The sequence below is a fragment of the Acanthaster planci genome, linkage group LG01 (assembly GCF_054643075.1).
Source record: "Acanthaster planci isolate LZ-2023a linkage group LG01, COTS_SCS, whole genome shotgun sequence".
NCBI classification, from domain to species: Eukaryota; Metazoa; Echinodermata; class Asteroidea; order Valvatida; family Acanthasteridae; genus Acanthaster; species Acanthaster planci.
Window position 1 is genome coordinate 29,008,812 of NC_141777.1, and position 19,378 is coordinate 29,028,189.

Below are 19,378 nucleotides of genomic sequence, written 5' to 3' on the forward strand. Positions count from 1 at the left end.
TTATAACTGTGTACAGGTGCATCATAATGAGATGGGCAATTTCCGACGGCTGTTGTATGCAATTGAATTATGAAATAATACTCGGGTTGAGTGGAACTCGGAGGAAATTAACATTGCATTTAGCGCGTATTCATTGGGGTGTTGTAAACTTTTAATTTCTAGTACTCTTTTTTTTCAAAAAAAAATTTGACTTTGACAGTCACACTACTAGTGACCGTCAACAAAGTCAAAGTGTTTTTTTTAGAAAACAATCAAAGGTCTACTTGTTAGCATTTGGTGAACGAAACTTGACGAGTTTTGAGTATATAATTTATGTGGAACGTAGGTATGTACGGTAAACATTAATCTGCTTTATAGAATTGCAAATTGGTTTTTTTTTTATAACAAAAAAATTGCACATCAGTATGTACATGTACGTGCCGTAACCTGCACTTTGTGCACGTGACGAGTGCAAATTGCAACAGTCGTTGGACGCACTAAGGCGATTTGGGATGCAGCTGCGCAGTGAAGTGAACAGGCCAGTCGAGACGTCTGTCAATCAAGACTGTTGTCATGACACGCAAGCCATGATATATGACTTTTGTGATCCCCCCCCCAACACACACTCTTCCTATTCCATGTGCTATCACATTCCCTTCTTCCTCCACATCATGGCGGAGTCACGTTTGGGAAGGAGGCCGAGTTTCATTTGCACTTCGCAAAAGACGGTCCAGCAGAGAGTCCCTCGGCTGCGCGCAAAATAAATTGATTTACGGCGACCGGCAGGTCTATTCCTCCATGGTCTAAACAAATGTGATTTGAGTGATAAAATTTATTCAGGCGTACGTGTTATCAGTTGTTCTTGGTAACTGCTCGGTAATTTTGTTGTATAGTATCTTCAGAGCAAAACTGGTACCAGCGCCGACATCAAAATCATTCTTTGATATATGTGTAGGTTTATGTGTCGTTTCAATTACAAATATTCCACATGACCTTTCCATCCCACACATGTGAATGCAAGGGAACAGAAGGGAAATTAAACAGTTGAAGTTTAATACAAGAATCCAATGTAGTTCTGTTTTTTATCAACTCTATGTTCTCGCTTGAACAGCTGCTCATAAAACGGCTATACGTGTATATTTTAATACAAAAAATCACAAGCTCGCCAGATTTCAGATACTCTCCCGGTACGACTCTTATTATGACTTCAGTGTGTCAGATATCTAGATCATTTAGGACATTTGAATCACGAACGTTGAACAACCCAAAAGCGAAAGGGTCATTTTCTCTCCAGGGTCCAGTCCACTAATTCAAGCCCCATTGAAAACAGTGTAAAATCAGCACCGTTCAGGGCCCAATAGCATGCACGCCAACATCCCTGAGATTTCTGAAACACAAATGAAATTCTTGTCTGGTCACTTATCTTTCAATTTCTTTTCAATTTTTTGTGGGTTAACCAATTACATTTTTAATTATTCCCACAAAACAAAATCACCCCCCAACAAGTGATTTTTCCGAAGTCTGATTGCAGCCATTTTTCAAGTGCCAACCCTCAACTTTCGCGGGCACTTAGGACCATTTTCAACCGTAGCTTTTAGCCATTCTACTCTCATAGCTCAAAGACCCAGGGAGTTGATCCTGGCAAGGATTTACACAATCTCACCATTTTGGGGGCCAAATATTCTCCGTTTTCAAAAGATACTGCGGGGGGGGGCACTTTTGATGCTAATGAGCTGGCTAGAAACTCTCACTTGAATTAGTGGTCTGCACCCTCCAAGGAAAACCGACCCAGAAATGGCGTCGATAAATAGCGCCCTCTTTTCTAAAGAGCGAAAGAGTGATAATAAGAGGCGGCGGGGGAAGGTATGGTCCGTTTTGAGAATCAGACATTTGCGGGCATTTTGCCTGCCGACAGTGGTTACATTAAGATTACGTTGTGTCCAATTGAACTTGATTCTGTTTCACTAGTGTTTCAGTAAAAGCAGCCCAGTCAGGCACCATTAACCGAGTAGCTAAAGAATTCCATTCACATTTCGACTTTATCCACCGTCACTGACAGCGTCACCTGCTCCTACACCACAAATTCGTACGGGCCACCTGACTTCGCTAGGCAAGCATGGGAAGTTTGCCCTGGTCTGCAGGAGGTTGTCAGTATCCAAGTCAAACAATGTACAATTATGATAATATACCGACTTGCAATTCAAAATGCACTCACTCAAAAGCAAACTACTGTCACAATCCTGGGTACACTTTTCAATCAAGACACCTAAATGTCCAAGCAAGACTAACGTGGTATAACTCTCAGATTTGACAAACTTTGAAGCATCTTAACACTGAATAGGACCAGTTCATTCATCTATAGTCTTTCACGTTGTTGATAACGGGAAAGCTGGAAGTAAAGATGTACCCACAACTGAGGCCACAGAGAAATGTACAAACCCCCAAAATAACTTTAAACCAAACCTACTCAGGATAACAGCAAATTTTCAAGGGTCTATTTCAAATTTATTGTCTACCATTTACATGGAAACAAATTTATACCAATACAAATCTATAAACAGTACGAGCTTACAAAAATCAGTTCTTTGTGATATGAATTTGTCAAGAAAATGTACAAACCTTCATATTCACATTCGTTGAGTAACTATCCATCAGATGGCTGACTAAAGTTTATTCAATGCATCTTTCAAAAAATGGAGTGCAAAACATTCTACTAGCATCACATTCTGTTTGAACACGTTATGTAAAGGTACGAGATGTTCTTCATGAAGAACTAAGTCCGGTTACAGAGGCCACAACCCTTCTCAAATCCTTTACTGTGCAGAAACCCAAGTATCAATGGTTGGGCTCTACATTCCACAACCCTGCAAAATCTCTCCAAAATCTCTTTGCTCTCAATTGAAGGATTTAGCTGCGTAAAAGTGAACAGATATTAAAAATTGGGTACATGTATTAATACTTTAAATCCATTAACTTTGCACCAGTCCATTTTACAGAAGTAATGCCTTAGTTTACATGCAGTCTAGTGCAGTAAGAACAAATTTCCAGCAAGCTTTCCTAAGACACTGGATCAACTACCACACACAAAACACGTAATTCCAAACACGCCTACATGCGGTATGAGCAATTTCAGCAATAGTCACTATTTTGTGTAGGGCATCATGTTACAAGTCCGAACTCCTATGAAATGAAATCAAATATACTTGATGTCAAATCTGTGCAACCATGGCTAACTTTGGGACTAGTCTGGAGGCCTGTGGAAAAACATTGAGCCTATTTAAAACAGTCAGCTTCACTGTTTTTACTGACAACCACCACTGACCACAACACTGTGCCAAGTGGAAATGATGTCCAACATTTGACGAGTTTGAATAGGGTCATAAAGTGACAGATCTCCATCCCATTTCAGTCCTGATGAAATATTTTACAAACACTAACCGGTGCAATTTCAATAATTAAGTATGTTCTAACACTCTTTGGCCACTGCTTAGGATTTCTTAATCTGCAGCATGTCATGTCCAATGACTTTTTTTTTACTGCAATCCTTGAAAATGCACCTCCATGTTTCAAATTAAGTTATTTTCAAGTTTGTTTAGCTGTTTACAAGATATTTTGGCATCCTTTTGGTTTTTATTCCAATACCAATTTCCATATCCATGTGCATAAGTGTGATGTCATCCAGGGAAGAAAACCTCACATACAGAGGGTCTGCTTGGCTGCCATCTCACATGCCAGTGTTTTTGTTCTAACTGTAACAGGTTAAACACTCTTCATTCAGTATGATAAGCAGTGAGGTATTAACTATTTCATATGAAATCGAATAAGAGGGCATCCATTTTTGTCGTCATTTTCACAAGAGTAAAAAGAGTACTTTTTTCTGGCCTACCCCTCCTCTAAAAGAGGACAAAATGAATGAACCAAAAAAATGACGGTTTCTCTATGGTGCCCGATTACCCATTCTCACTCAACATGTACGGCTGGTAATCTGCAGTAGACGACCAGAGAATAGTGGCAGGAGGAAAACAACGTCCATGACATCAGAGCATTTAGGTCACCTGGTATGCTCAGAATTCAACTTGCTACTGGCAAGAAACACATGATAGGCCTACATACACGTATATTGTTGTCCAACAGGAATTGCACGCGTGCACAAGTGTGGGACAGTTTCTTCACACGAGGATTATGTACGCTCGTATCATCCATTGCACTTGATCTGGAACCATCTGTGCACTGCAACAGGAGTTGAAACCACAACCAGACTGTGCGTGCATACAGTGGCGGGAAGCATAAACTATGGCCCGTCTTTCATAATCGTCATTTTCAACATGTTTCTAAAGCGTACACAACCAATTAACCCCCTCCCCTTCAGCATACGTTTTGTACACTCATGAAAGTCATGACAAAAATGGATGACCCCTCACCGAATCTTTCCATTTAATGTATTCCAAGGAGTGTATTGAACACAACATGACTTGGTGTGGTGTTGCCCTTGTTATTAAATTAACACTAAAATAATATTTCCACCTAGTATCTAATCATACTAATTGCTAACACTACGGTGAAAGCAAATGGTGTAAAACCCATGCAGTTCAACTGAAGATTGTAAAATTGCATTTGTAATAGTTAACTGTTCATTCGTGATATTCTTTTATTTGAGACATCTGGCTATGTACTTATCAGCTCTACTTGTTTTGCCAAAAAATTCCATTTGTGAAATTTAAAACATCTTTTAGTCCATGGTGGACTGTGTTACCATTGTGGTGTTCCCTTGAAACATAACAAACAAAAAATGAATACAACTGAGGATCGCTTTGCATTTTCATGTCAAACACACTTATAAAAAAAAGATACAACCTCCTATGTAGACATTTGTTTTTCCTAAAATAGAAAAATTCCTTCCACTCAGCTTGCTTTCAGGCCCTTTCAGATGCTGTGCTTCTATGATGAAACCAAGACATAGATCATACTGTTGACAAGAGCAAATCAGAAAGGAATGTGAGACAAAAGAAATGAGTCGAGACTGAGTTTGTTAATTATTTATCGATGGCATTATGTTGAGCCACAAATTTCAACTTTGGCCACACAACGTATCTGAAACAAGTATGGGTGTGTGAGCAACATGGGGGGATTGGTGTCTTTAAAAATGTCTGCTGGAGGTCACGGTGCAGTTGCTGTTGTAAATCCGTTGGCCTTGCCTGTGTATACAATTACGTATTGCCAGACTATGGTTTACAGCATAATTGCCTTCTCACACTACAGAACTTTTGAACTGGATCAAACTCGATTTGATCCTGTGCAAACCCATGACTGCCTTGGATTTGAAATGTAATTGTTCACCCCACATTAAACCAGGTGTTGTTTTGAGCAAACCGAGCTTATCGGGGTGAGTTAAACCCAGAGATGAGCATGAATGATTTTCAATCTGGGTTGAAAAATTTTGATCCAGGTGGTCCTGAGCAGGGTTAAGTTCAATCCGGGTCGAAGTCCATCTCAGGGTTGACGCAGGGCTGAAACTTTTCAAGTATGAATCATTCCCAGTTTTCAACCCTGCATCAACCGCACATCAACCCCAAGATTTGTCTTGTGTGAGGGAGCCTTAAAATGGTGAAAAGGGATGTCAACAAGGTCATTGGCAACTTGATCCCTACACTCAAACCACCAAGGTGGCAAAGCAACTGTCCTTCTTACCACTTTTACAGTTATGTGACCTTTACAAAATGCTGTAGTCAAGTTCTTCTCAGAGTCTTGGAGTAAACCTCAACATAAGATGGTCCAGTGGGAATCAAGGCCTTGTAACACAGATTATGGCTGTGTCAACTAATTATATCAAATTATTAAAAATATCGCAGTCTTTGTGTGCAAAGCCTGACAGAGGCATGTTTGAATTCTCTTTTTACACATTCTTTAGGAGCATACCCTTTTCCTAAACACTGAATTCCTGTCTGATTGCTCAGACCATGCCCGGGCTTGTTTTTCAGGCTCAATCCCAGCCACACAATTTTTTAAAATTAAATTTCAGTGTACTTGGTGGACTTGGATAAGGACTCACCTACAGCCTTGCTAATGTACTCAGCCTTGCTCCCGACATAAAAGCCCACAATTATATTCGACAATGCATGTAATGCACAGTACTGTATACACTGGTAGGTAAAGGATGTTAACTTGTACTATATAACACGTGAATGTTTGCCCAAAATATAGATGCCCGCAATGTTCACAATTTTAGTTTTCTCTTGGAGAAATTCTTGCGACATACTCACCTATAAAGATAGTAAAAGAAAGAGATGAGATAGAAAGCTAGTTTGATCCAGCCTTCTCTCATACATCGTGACAAGACGTCTGCGTTCATTATAGTTGTGGGATCATACAGCCCTGGACCACTCATCACTGGCCGGTTGGCATATCTGAGGGGGAAAAAAATTCAAATGGTGGTAACATTCGTATGGTTGCGTAGGCGCCCATACTATCTGGAGTTGGGAAGTGTGCCACACTCCTTTGCTTTCATTCGTTCCGCTGAAACTGGGTATCGATTTTCATAAGAGATCAGGTATCCAAAAGAAACAAGTTCTCCTTCAAAACTTTTTTTCTCCTGCAAAACCGTCTGGCAATTTGCTGCCTTGCAATCGTCAACTACTGGCCCTTGATCACATTCACCAATGGCTAGTCATGCACTACTGATCAACATGCCCCACTAATACCGATAAAGTTACCTGGAAAATCATTTCACCAACTGGGATGTCTTACCTGTAGATGTGGTAAGCAATGAGGGGAACGTTGAACAGCAGTGTCCCAAACTGAAATGCCGCAAGGAACAGCACATTGTAGAAGATATGTACGATGTACTCAGGTAGCACCAGCTATGAAAGTGGAATCGGACAACACTGGCATTCAATCAAATTGTCCATATGACTGAGACAAACAGAGATATAAGCGGAATTCGAAAGCAGTGTGGTAGACAAGTCCATCACAAGTCCAATTGCAGACTAGTCAAATGCTGTGACAGAAGCATTCCTTTCCTATGGTATGCCTGGTCTTGTGCCTATGAAAGGACTGGTCTGACACTTCCATATTCAAACTTAACCCTTCTAAGGGTTTCTCTTGGCACCATACTGACTCTGACAGATTACCAAAGTACACGCTGCTTAAATCAATAACCCTCTCCGCTGATATGCTTATGCTTTTCTACTTTGTCCAAATCATGGGCCATCTGTTGACGTTTGTAAGCTACGACATCAGGTGTGTTCAGGGTTTCCCCTGGAGTACAGATATGTGTGAGGTAGTCAAACAAATGCTGCCAAAATTCTAGTGTCTAAAACAAAAGCAAAGAGTTTTTAAAAAGGCCTTAAATAAATTTTATATAGTCTAATAGCACATTTACTCTAAATTTCCCCTCTAAAATAAATCAATCTTGTATTCTGTGTCCTTTACCACTCTAAACAATTTAAAACTGATCTATTTCAAAATATCTAAGTTATTTTTTTCTTTTTCCTTCCATCTTTGTCTATTTTAAGGGTCAGGTGGAAAAATCCAACAGAAAATCCTGGGTGGTCACTAAAATTAGTGAGGTGGTCCGCCTCACACTTGAAAAGGCAGGGGAGAGCAAAATTTCAAAATAAAAGCAAATTTAATTCCACCATAAAAGTCTCCCCTTTCCAGATTAGATAAATATCTTTAATACAGAAAAGGCGAATGCCTAAACTTGTGTCAGATTTGAAGTCCATCAACTCAAAATGATACTTTTCTTTTTATTCATTTCAGACTCTGATAAAATGTTCTAAAGCCCATCATGAAGTAGCCAAGCAGCGTCTCCTGTCATATTAAGAAGAAATCCCCAAGGTTTACAGTTTGGCTGCAAAGTCTGGATTGCTATATTTACATTCCCAAATATTACATCTTACAAAAAATCATCTTTTGAAAAAAAAAGCTATCAAGGTTCAAATTGAAAACTTCAGGAACATCAGGTCCAATGCTAATTTGGTCCAATGCTACTGTAACAATTTCCTTCTTGTAATTCACTAATTAATTGGATGATATTATGGAATCTGATTTATTATGCATGGCTTCCACAACAAAAACTGAAATAGAAGCAAACCAACGGCTGAACTTGGGATCAAAATGCCAAGAAAAGGAAGTGGAAAAGAGAAATCGGGTCTGAGACAAACTGAAAAAGATGAAAAAAAACCACATAAAAAACTGATTTTTATGATAATGAACTCACCGGATTTAGACTATTGCACTGATCAATTGGATTCTTATAGTCAGTCTTCAGTTCATCAAATGCAATTATCTAAAAAGGGTAAAATGCAAAGAGAAAGGTAAAGCTTCTGAGGTTTATGGTCACAAGAAGTTCTGTATTTTGTGTGTTTTTGTTTGTGTTTATGATTTATTCCTGGTTCAACAAATTCAGCAAATATAATTAGACGCAATTTCTGTGGGCCATCACGCGCACGTTACATTCCCCTCCGGCCAATAGGGTGTCTAGTGTCTTGACTTGCTGAAGAGTGTGCACACTCAAGTTAAGACATGCTTAAGGTCAGGTTATGTGTCAAATTTCAGCTTAATAAAAATGATGGCAATGGTAGGCAGCATGCACAAGAATAAACCACAGCCTCCAGAAAAAAATGGTGCATCCTGGAGTGACACCACTGTTCATTTCAATTCAATTTTACTTTATTTCCACTCCACAAACACTTTCCCTACAACTTACAAGTGTTGGAAAGGTATGAATCAAAAAGGGAAAATTTCGATTTTTTTTTAAACTGGGAAGAATACCACATTGGACCACCATTCTAGTGTCAAGCACCAATTTGAATCCTACGTGTTCGACTGCTCGGGCATGTCTGGATACGCCCGGTGCCTACGGAGCCCCCTTTCCACATGTAAAACATGTAACATAAACAACCATCCCATTTTTAAACATGTCGTGACACTTGAGAACTACGATGGTCAAATATAGAATTCCATAATACTTTGAAAATGTTACAAACTTTTCACAGACTCTGGCCCACACCAATCAATGAACCCAGATTTTGTGTCGGAAACAAACGCCTACCCATTTAATCACTACAATAAAAACTGGGCTAGTCAGTGGAGTATCCTGGTAAATGCGCTGTGGGTGATGTAATGAAATACTCACGTGAAATATCGCAAAAAATATCAGCACAGCTGCTAAAAGCATTGCCAGTAAATAGCAGAATGCAACAAATGTAAACGCCATGGTTTAAAACCAGTGTTAAATCGTGAATTCTTGACTGAGATTCAGTCACGCAGAACCACCAGCGCGCATAAAGCACAGCATGTACATGTACATGTACAATGTACATGTACGTACAGCGCAGCAGGGATCGACGAACCATTGATCTTTCTAATTGAGCACCATGAACCGGGTACCAGCGCTAACAAGCATCCCATCCCATGGTCAGTGCTGGCCCCAAACTGTAAATTGGGGGCGATCGATAGCTTCTCCGAGTTAAAATTGAGCAAAACGATGAAGTAGCCAAACGTAAGTTAACAGAGAAGATTTACCTTCTCCCCTAAAAATGTTGATTATTCCAATTAAAAGTCATGATTACACCGATATTCAGTTTGATTTAGCCATTTGGGACTAATTTTCACTTGTTATTCAGCATCCTTTTGTCTGTTTGTGGTTTATTCGATGAATTTTCTGACTCATCATGATATGTAATTGTCGAGGGTGTGTTGCAATGTTTGGTGTGCGGTGCTTGTGTGGCGTGCATTCTTCAGACTCACAGTCATTCTGGCTCTGTGTGAACATCCTGTTTAATAGCACATGCTTACGAGACAAAGAAGTGTGCAGACAGGTCCAGTTGCTTGTCCGTGGATTTGAGTTGTAAATTAAGAGTGGTGAGTTCTTTGTTTTACATATTTTTGGTTCATGATAGGGGGCCTACTCACATGACTCAGTTTTCTCAGTTTCTCGTGAGTTATGTGATAATGATGCCATCAGTGAAGTGATGGTCGCCTATGGAGAAGTGTTTTCCTTCCTCCATGGGTAGCCTAACTGATGACTTTGCTTTCACGTTGTAGTTTCAGATGAGATAGCATCATGGCCAAGGCCATCTCTCCCAGTACGATCTCCACAGCAGGCGTCACTATGAGAGTCCGCAAGTCCCCTTCCACCATAACTAGTGACCGGCAACTCTGCACCGGGCCCATGGACACCCCAGGGCTTCCCCCATTGCCCAAGAGCCTTAGCAGCCTCCTAAATGCCAACAGCGGGACCTGGAGAGAAACACTTCGCATACAGGCCCACAAAAACATGATCCAGGACAACTTGTCATCGTCAAAGACGGGGCAGGGCACCGAGGAGGAGAACAGCCTGTCATCATCTTCACTGTCTTCCGGTGCCACTGTGGGGAAAGGCCCCCCAAAGAGGGGCAGGCCAAAGCGGGTGTCTGTTCCACAGGGGAACCTAGATGGGGCCTTAGCCATGCTGAGGAAAGAAATGGTAAAATTGGGGACTTGACTTGTGCTTGGACCAAATCGACTTGTGACTTGGCTAGACTTGACTTGACTTGAACTGTGATCAAATGACTTGTGACTTGACTTGTGCTTGGACCAAATCGACTTGTGACTTGGCTAAACTTGACTTGAACTGTGATCAAATGACTTGTGACTTGACTTGTGAATGGACCAAATGACTTGTGACTTGGCTTAGACTTGCAAAACTTGACTTGCTACCACCTCTGCATTTATAGTATACAAAGACTGGCTTGTGTGGAACAAAAAAGGTAGAAGAATCACTTGCACTGTTTGTGAAATGGACCAAGTATTTGCTTCCATGAAGACCCATTTTTTTTTCTCATTTGCTGTCTATATTGACAGCTGCCTGAAAAATGAATTCCTATTGTCGTGTGTTTAGAGAAGCAATCACAAAAGTCTTGCTTAGAGCCCAATTTTAAGAAGCTGCTCTAACTAACATTAGCAGAAAACCATGCTTATTATAGCATCAAATTTTGCTAACCACAAACACAATGTCATTGCCTCGCTTGGCATGATTGTGCTAATGATTGCAGGTGCATAGAGTATTTCATTGTTGTGTCACTGCGTTAAGCAAATTTCTCCTCTGAGGTAAGTGTACCTTGTGTCATGCTTACTGTTTACAGTCTCCATGAAATACGCAGAGCCTCTGTCAGCATAAAATCATGAAATTAGCCCCAGAAACACAAGAGCCTTGCCGGATGGTTTCCTGGCTTTAAGTTTAACTCACATTCTGTAATCCTTGTAACCATATATTCAAAAACAAGTCCCAACTCCCCATATTGCTTTCTTAGGCCTAGAGGTTTAATGGAACGTTTTTTTTTTTCACTGTTGTCGTAGGTGGGCCTGCGACAGTTGGACATGTCCTTGTTGGGCCAGCTGTGGTCATTGTACGAATCCATCCAAGAGTACAAGGTGGTGGTAGAGACCATGTCCTGTATGTCTGACCGGGACAGCATGGATCTGGACAGCGAAGACCAGTCACTGAGCCCATTAAGTCCGGGAATGCTGTCTCCTACATCCATGGTGTGATTGGATAGAACCCTGTAGGATTTCTCACAGGTTGGTTTTGTCATTATTGGAGGTGCCTGTCACTTTTGCACCTGGTTGTTTGAAACGTACAAGAAGTGGATATTGACATTTAAAATGTGTTCTATCAAATATTCAAGTGCTAATTGTTTTGACTCATCTCAAAAGCACAAGTGTTTTTGTTTCAGTTTTTTCGCCCCAGTTTTGAAAAGTCAATGAAATTTTGAAATGGTCAGTAGGCTGAAATGCTGTAAGGTTTCATCGGTGTGTTGTATTGTGAAGGAAATTGCAGAGAAGTGAGGTGCTGTGTAAGTGCCTTGCGCAATGTTTTAGCCACAGATTTGCCAAGTTAAGCTTTATGCGCATTATGCCTCTCTTCACATTTTATACTGCTTGCCTTTTAAAAAGTTTTGTGCAATTTAGTGACTTTTTTAAGGTTAGTTCACGATGTTTGATTACATGTGCTTATAAACATATTTGTGGGAAAATGGGAAAATGAAGATGATTTGGGAAGGTGAAAAAATGATTGATAATGTTTACAAGTGTGCCCCGAGAGACTGAGAATCACAGAGACCATTGCGGTTTGGTCCCCAAAATATCTATTTTTCAACACCTGTGCAGTCCCCAATGAAGTATGCGACTCTTAGTGGAGAGCAGGTGTTCAACAAACATTTCTTCAGATCGTCATGGGGAAGGAAGCTTGCCTTTTGTCTCTGAGGTCGCAGTGTAAGGATCAGTGTAAGCGGAATTTGCAAGTGCATTTGCCATTAAGGCCCTGCCTTTTACCCTCCGATCAAAGTCAAGAGAGTGCATAAGAACAAGCGTGTGGAATTTACCTTTTCAAGTGCCACGCCTTCATTTATCGATTAATTTATGTTTGTAGCCAAGTCCAGGTTGAAATTAACATTGTTAACACTTGGGTAATCATGAAGGGTTGGGGGCATGACTACGTCTTCATTTAAGCGGACACCAAGTGCCTGTAGATTTTTGTTGTTGCCTATTAACGTCTAACAGAAACCTGTGTGTGCTTTTGAAGCAGCATTAAATTAATATCTATGGTGTATGGAGGAAGACGGCAGAGCACTGATCCAAAATTGTGTTTGCTGGCCCAACTATAAATGTGTTAGCAACATATTGGAATAAGTGTATGACTGAAAGCAATTAAATTGTGCTGTTTTACTAAGAAATGAAATACAATTTAAAAACATATACTTGCATGCAGGGTTAACCTTACTTGAGTAAAGTGTGATGCTAGTGTGTGTGTTAGTATTTTTATAAAGCATTGCTGTGCTGTAGTTAATGTAATTACACACAGAGTACTATTTGTGTGCTATGTTTGAGCTTCGTGCAATTGACCAGTACTTCTCACTAAGATGTCAGAATTTTAGATGATTTTTTTTACTTATTAGTGCCTCAGTGTCATTGACCCAGCAAATCTACTGAATGTTTGGTGAGTAATGAGGTTAACTTGGAGGAATATTTTAGTAAGTGTGAAGGTTTGGGGTAGCACCATGCAAGGATATCTCTTTCTGAGCATGTGTGGTTCTGAGAAGAACCGGAATATTTTAGGTAACTTATTTTGCTATTTTAAATGGAGGATTGGTTTATATATTATGCTTTAGGTCTCTGAAATGTAGTTGTACATTGAAACTGGTTTTTAAAAAATATTTTTTGTATAATGAGTCAAGATGTCATGTTTTTCCTGTGTGTTTGTTTTATATGTGTATTTTGAAGGCTGCTTTATGCAGAAGATGATTGTATTTCATTAGGTTTATCCCTGAAAGCACTTAAAATGACTTTAACTTCAAATTGTACTCATTCATTGATGTGTATTGTACTACGGTTGAATGGGCAAAACAATTCAAGGGTTTGATTAAGGCCAAATTTGAAATCCTTACTTTCACTCTGATCCAAAAACATGTTTCAATATGACCCTTTCTAGAATTCGGTTGTGTGCAATTAAGTTTAAAATGCTAAAGCTACTTGTTTTTTAATGGAATGTTAGAATTGTATAAGCAATTTGATATTCTGCCAGCAATTTGATACTGTACATGCATAGCAAGTAGAGTTTTATCGTCAGAAATGAATTAAATCTGACCCAGGGTTGAGTTCAACACTACTATCATTGATTTAAGTAACAAAGGACAGCGTAGGTCTGAAATGCCCTGTATAGTCCTTCAGCAGTTCAAAAGTTGTTTTGCCTTTGGTAAAATCCAGTTATTTATCAGCTTACATTTAAATGATATGAGTTAGTTGAAGATAAACTCGTCTTTATTTCCTGTATGTTGTTGAATTTGGAGAAATATGTAAATGTACATTGAAAATGAACAAATGCACAAAAGATATCAAACTTTTCGAACAAATTTGAAAAAGACGAATAGTTACCAGTAGTAGATATTAGCAATAGTTTTGTATCTTTTTTGGGGGGGAGGGGGGATACAGTCGTCTTGATTTGCCAAAATACAACACTACTATAAATGAAACGGGGATATCTCCCCTGATGTACAGTGATCCTGTCTATACTGGTACCTATTATCCTCAAAATAGCGTAAAAACACGGCCTGGATTTTGGTTCATGGGGGATAGTTAAGAAGTAGTTTGTGTACGCCATTCCATGTGTGCAATTTAATGGGCCTTTTCCCATTAAATATGCAAATGCGCACTTCTGCCACTGGTTGGCAAGCATGGCCGTCAACACCGTCGGCAGTGTAGGAGAGCTGCCCTAATCATAACCTGGTGCGTGGAAGGTCAAACAAAACCGTATCACAGCCTTTGTCCAATACTTTAGCATGTTTTTCTCAAAAATGAGTGAAGTTTTCAGTGGCCTGAGGATGGAAAGTAACAATTCCTTGTCTTTAAGTTTGGCACTCATGTCAAACCATACTAGTGCAGAAACGGCGTGTACGTGCTCATAGTTGCGTACACATAGAGATTTGTATTGTTACATCAGTGATTTAAGCAACTTTGCCAACCAGTGGTACTAATGCAAATGCGCCTGCCTTATTTGCGTATTTCATGGGAAAGGTCCATTGTGAATGCCAAGTTCGTGTCACTTGTATTATTTGGTCTTGCCAGTGGTTATATACATGTACATGTATTTCTACTTCTATAAGCACATTGTATTTTTTAAGGTACTGTTCGTGTCTTTATCATGTTGCCATGTTTTGCTTTAAATAGTACTACTTGCTATCTTGTTGAATAAAGGTACTGTTGAAGGTATGTTTGTAACTTTTTAGAAAGCAGAATTTAGATGGTAGTTGTCAACTTGTTTTGTTTCGGTGTGGATCTCTGTTTTGGTTATTTTCCCACAGAGATTAGACAAACATAAAACTTTTGACAAAGTTAACTAGGATGGTTTGCTCTCAAAAAGCTGGAAAATGAACAAGTCACCTCCCTCGTTGGTGTCAAAGATGAGAAGGGGGAAAAAACACCCACAAACGATGAATACGTTGATTTATACAAAAGTCATTTGTTTAATATCTGCAATCCTGTAACTACAACCCATTAACTATTTTCAGAATTATCTCTGCCGAGAGATGTACCTGCATTTTACAGGACCACAAGTGCATAAGAAGTTCAACCCGAAAACTGCTTCTGGACACTTTTCTCGCACATTTGGTCCAATGTACTTGAGCTGGGTACTTCAAAAAATTCAGTCAAATCACTCTTGAAAGATACAATTATTACAAAAAGAATGAACAGAGACAGTACAATTAATTTTCATACAATACTTTGTCTTTATAGCAACTAGAAAACTGGGGACAAAATGCCCGGGAATAAATAAAAATGGAAAAAGAAATGTTGTCAAAACAAATTTGCCCAATGTATTCAGTGTATCACACTGCACTGGGAACATTTGGTCCATGCCTTTAAGTAAGTGATCAAACAGCAATTCAAAAGTTTTGTAAATATCAAAGATTCCTCAATGCCCCGTTATCAAAAAGGTCATGCTGTAACTCCTGAACACGCTTATCAAAAATACGAAATTCAAATGTATTGCCTCACTGCTATGCAATGTCACACCATCAACTGCTCTGGCATATTACCCTCATCATCACTGCACTCATCGACACTACATGTCATTTGATTAACTTTTATATTTGCTGTAACCCAGATAAATGATGGGAGAAATACCCGAATCAAAAACTTGAGGTTACAAAGCAGTCACAAATCGGAGATACTCCATGTGTATGAAGTACCCCTGATACTCAATTACCATTCAAATTTATATCTGCATTTCTTTCTCATTCTAGTCTCCACTGTATCAAAATCGTGCATTCCATGGGTTTACATTTTCTCAAGTACTCACTTGATGTGATGATCACAGGTAGCAATCGTGCAAAAATGAATATTTGTTCACCCACAGGTAAATTTTTTTTTTTTTTTTTAAGGATTTTCACTGAAAATCTTTACATTTGACCGTCTTATACACACACAATTTCAGCTTGGAAAAAAAAGGTTTCATTTTCTGTGACCAGCAATTAAACAGCATAATTATTCCTCTATTAAACTGACTGCAAGAAATATACTTTCTGTAAAAATAACAGTGCATTTCAAGGAAATGGTCTGACACTTAGAATCTCTTGGTTCATTTGTAAACGAAGGAATGATTTGCATTTCCAAAATAGACTTTGTGTGTTGAATTTCTTTTCAAACGCTGATCGATTTAAATTAATGTAAAAATATTGAGTTGACTTTTTCTAATTGAAGGCTTTACTCCTTTAAAAAGCAACAGCGTTCATTTGTTAAAACATAAAACATGTTTGTATGTTTTCATCAACATAAATTTAACCAGATTTACAAAACTATGCCACCATTTTCTTTTCTCTTCTGGTGAATATCCAACAGAGTCAAATCTTTTATCTAGTGGCGGCGCCACAGGCATCCTTTGTACCCCAATTTCTTTATTTTGACCCAGTCTCCCCCCCCCGAGATTTTTTTTTCAAATGTTCAGAGGTAACAATCATATTTTTATGCTGTTTGACATTCTGTATGGATGGGGGAGTGCCATTCACCACTGTGTTGGTTGTGGTTGTTTTACTTGCACTTTCTGTTTTACTGATTGCCCTCGAGAATGGGAAATGAACCATCCTCCCACACACCTTTCTTTGCCCCTCCCATTATATTGCCCGCCCCTCCAGTTCTAAGAGTACGGTGCTGCCACTGCATTTTAATACATCACAGAGGTCTCCTGGTGTTTGTTTCTAAAACAACAGGAACACATCAAAAAGCAAAAATGACACATCTCACTGCCGTTGGGCCAAACTGCCTGCAGTAAAAAAAACGCTGAAAGTAGATTGAAAAATTATAAAAGATTTGAATACGAACAGTTGTGGCTGTTTCAGAAATCTATCAATATCTATCAATAAGAATTTACTTGAGGAAAGCTCAATGAGAGCATCTTCAACAAAGCAGAGGGGTGGTTGTGGTCACTTTTCAATACAAGAAAGAAGAAACCTTAAAAATTAAGTCCAATCTTAAAATGAAAAGTTTATGCACAAGATAAAAAAGGAATAAAACAATTTAGTTTTTCCGTTTTGATAAATTAATAATATAGAATATGAACAAGCTTAACTTACATATATATAATCTGAATAGAACACTCCATTTACACTTTACAATATTTACAGCTGCTGTTTTTCGCTACTTGCAGTATCACAGACTTGGTCATTTGCAACATGTGACTGGTCATATGATCAGTCTCATGACAAGTGGTGCACCTTGCCATTTGCATTCTATTTACCAATTAGTCACTTGGGAAGCTGTGCAGGAGCAAATCCGGACAATGTGTTGTCCGAGTGACAGGTTGCTTCCTGTTAATGGTCTCTGCTTCTAAAGCCACCTTTCCAAATGAACAAATTTGGGTCTGCACAGTATGCATATTCATTTCATGATTTTCATAATGTGAACACTTTGTAAATTTGCACATGTGGACCTAAAGCGCACTGAAAATGTTTCGCACATTGATCTCTGGCTATCAATTTCTGCATGATTTACATGCATGCCACTGTGACATGTAACAAAAACAACGTAAACCAGTCGCATGCTGCGATGCGCTGGTGGCCTCAGGGAGGCATCGCTGCTATGACAAGATGTGAAGTGCAAGGTGCCCCAGATGTACAGACATCTTGTCATCATCAACGTCATCTTGATGCACTACAAAAATAATGACAGGATGACAAGGGCCCATTCGACTGGGCAAAACAGAGCACCAACGAATGTTTCTATAATGTATTACTATTGGCGACCAGTTCTCCATGAGTGATTCTTGCTTAGTAAGTGATTCTTAGCTGAGCAGTGCTCTCCGCTTAATCGGCTTTGTAACCTGGGGATAGATGTGGCTGAGGATTAAGGTTCCAAGCAGGCAATATGCTGTTATAGATTGGAAGCTCCACGCCCGCCTCTGTTAAGCATACCAGCAGCAATCCAGCCAGCAATAGGGCCTTCAGTGGCCATTTTCAAATATCCACATTTTCACCTTGATTCATCCATGGTCACCAGGTACTGGCCAAAGCTTTCAGCAGTAGATTGCAGCTTGCTGGTCCAGCGTGTCTGCCAATCCCTGGCACGAAGAGCCTCTTCCTTCTTCACACTGTTTCAGCACACTGTAAGCTCAACATGTGAGGCGTTCTTTTTAGTTCTTTCGTGCATTTCCAGTCTGTTCCTTTGTGCTTCCTGCGTTTCGGCTTTGTAGATGTCCATCACGATGCGGGCCTGGTCTTTCTGCGCCCACTGCTTGACGGGGTGGTCAGTGTCCGAGTCAGCGTCCTGCTTGACCAGTGCCGCGGTCACCTGGGGGTCTTCGTTGACCTGGACCTCTTTGGCCCGGGCACGGTTATCTCTCCTGTTAGAGTTTGGGACAGCCTTCAGGTTGGCCGGCAAGTCCTGTGCACTGCTGCCTGCGGCAGGCTGGTTTAGGGTGTTGCTTTGGGACAGGGCTGCGGGCTGCGGCTGCTCGACGTCGGGCTTGGTGATATAGTGGAAGCGTGCCCAGAGCAGGATGCCACCCACCAACACCACAAGGACAATCCCGGTGAGGCACCCCAGGAGCCAGATGACACCAGGGCCTGAGGGAGGTTGGGTTGGAGAGAAGGTAAACTAAATGTTGAAATAGTCACATGTCCAACACTGGTGTTGGATGACTAAGCAAGAATGACTCAAACTCAGATGAACCCCTCCTTTTTTGTCAGGAACCTTCCTGAATCCCCCAAATCCTCTCCAGTGTGTCCAATCGCATATTCTGTTTCCTCAACACTATTAACAGGGTTCAAAGCAAAATGCTGACTGACTCAATCAATTGTTTTAATGCTCTCCACAATGATTGGATACTGAAAATTCTGGTTGTATACGGTGAATGAACAAAATTTAAGTAATAGATACTGTCTTCTCGTCAAAAATACCAAAAGAAACAAGATGAGCAGATGATTAAATGCTTTTAAGTTAAAAAGCTTACTTATTTGCAGAGTGTCCACAGTAAAGTTCAAAAGAGGATTTAGTGAGGAATCCCTTTCGAGTTTCTAGAACACATTGAGGTAAAGGGCTGTATGAGGCTACATTCAAATTTCTTGGCTAAGTGACCGGCTTCTGTAGGCATGTGTTTCATTTCAAGCACTGGCTATGTAATTCAGTCGCACGTAGAGAAAAAGGAGAAGGCTTCAAGTCTGTGCATGACGCCAGACTCACCCTGTTTGGTTGGTTCCTCCGGCCCCCCTTTGGTGTGTCTGTTAACCGTGGTGATGGCCACCGTGATGGAGCTACTGGTGGAGGGTTGTCCAAGATGCTCTATGAGGGCATCCACAATCTCCTCAGCCAACCCACTGCCTCCTGGTGTATCCACCCACTAGAGCCAAGATACAAGACCATTTCAGAT

At 40.0% G+C, this 19,378-nt stretch overlaps 3 protein-coding genes across 4 annotated transcripts in view; 1 reads left to right on the top strand and 2 right to left on the bottom strand.

The window, feature by feature from the left end:
- Positions 1 to 2,462: 2,462 nt before the first annotated feature.
- On the bottom strand, positions 2,463 to 9,283 carry cnih1 (cornichon family AMPA receptor auxiliary protein 1). The gene is made up of 5 exons (XM_022247535.2): positions 9,116 to 9,283; positions 8,198 to 8,266; positions 6,724 to 6,836; positions 6,240 to 6,383; positions 2,463 to 4,945 (listed from the first exon to the last, which is right to left on the bottom strand). The coding sequence occupies exons 1-5, from the start codon at positions 9,194 to 9,196 to the stop codon at positions 4,918 to 4,920; spliced, it is 435 nt and encodes a 144-aa protein (XP_022103227.1). The 5' UTR covers positions 9,197 to 9,283; the 3' UTR covers positions 2,463 to 4,917.
- A 53-nt stretch (positions 9,284 to 9,336) lies between these two features.
- Positions 9,337 to 14,753, top strand: LOC110985985 (leucine repeat adapter protein 25-like). 2 transcript variants are annotated; one of them, XM_022247533.2, is made up of 3 exons: positions 9,337 to 9,481; positions 10,027 to 10,447; positions 11,320 to 14,753. In XM_022247533.2, exons 2-3 carry the CDS (start codon positions 10,046 to 10,048, stop codon positions 11,509 to 11,511), a joined length of 594 nt encoding a protein of 197 aa, XP_022103225.1. In that variant the 5' UTR covers positions 9,337 to 9,481; positions 10,027 to 10,045; the 3' UTR covers positions 11,512 to 14,753. The 2 variants fall into 2 exon arrangements, with proteins under 2 accessions (XP_022103225.1, XP_022103224.1); XM_022247532.2 differs by lacking the exon at positions 9,337 to 9,481 and adding an exon at positions 9,627 to 9,843.
- Positions 14,754 to 14,957: 204 nt separating this feature from the next.
- The window catches only part of LOC110985984 (protein jagged-1b-like), a 46,184-nt gene continuing 41,763 nt past the window's right edge, over positions 14,958 to 19,378 (bottom strand). Inside the window, exons 24-25 of the mRNA XM_022247531.2 lie at positions 19,192 to 19,348; positions 14,958 to 18,575 (exon numbers count right to left, since the gene is read on the bottom strand). Of these exons, the coding sequence (XP_022103223.2) occupies positions 18,106 to 18,575; positions 19,192 to 19,348 (627 nt within the window). The 3' untranslated portion in view covers positions 14,958 to 18,105. The remainder of the gene's footprint in view (positions 18,576 to 19,191; positions 19,349 to 19,378) is intronic.

Coding starts and splice junctions, on each gene's coding strand:
- cnih1 (XM_022247535.2), bottom strand. CDS start 9,196: ATGGCGTTTACATTTGTTGCATTCTGCTATTTACTGGCAATGCTTTTA. Junction 6,837..8,197: donor AGTGCAATAGTCTAAATCCG/GTGAGTTCATTA, acceptor CCACTTTCATAG/CTGGTGCTACCTGAGTACAT. Junction 4,946..6,239: donor TTCTTTTACTATCTTTATAG/GTGAGTATGTCG, acceptor TCTTGTCAACAG/TATGATCTATGTCTTGGTTT.
- LOC110985985 (XM_022247533.2), top strand. CDS start 10,046: ATGGCCAAGGCCATCTCTCCCAGTACGATCTCCACAGCAGGCGTCACT. Junction 10,448..11,319: donor CCATGCTGAGGAAAGAAATG/GTAAAATTGGGG, acceptor CTGTTGTCGTAG/GTGGGCCTGCGACAGTTGGA.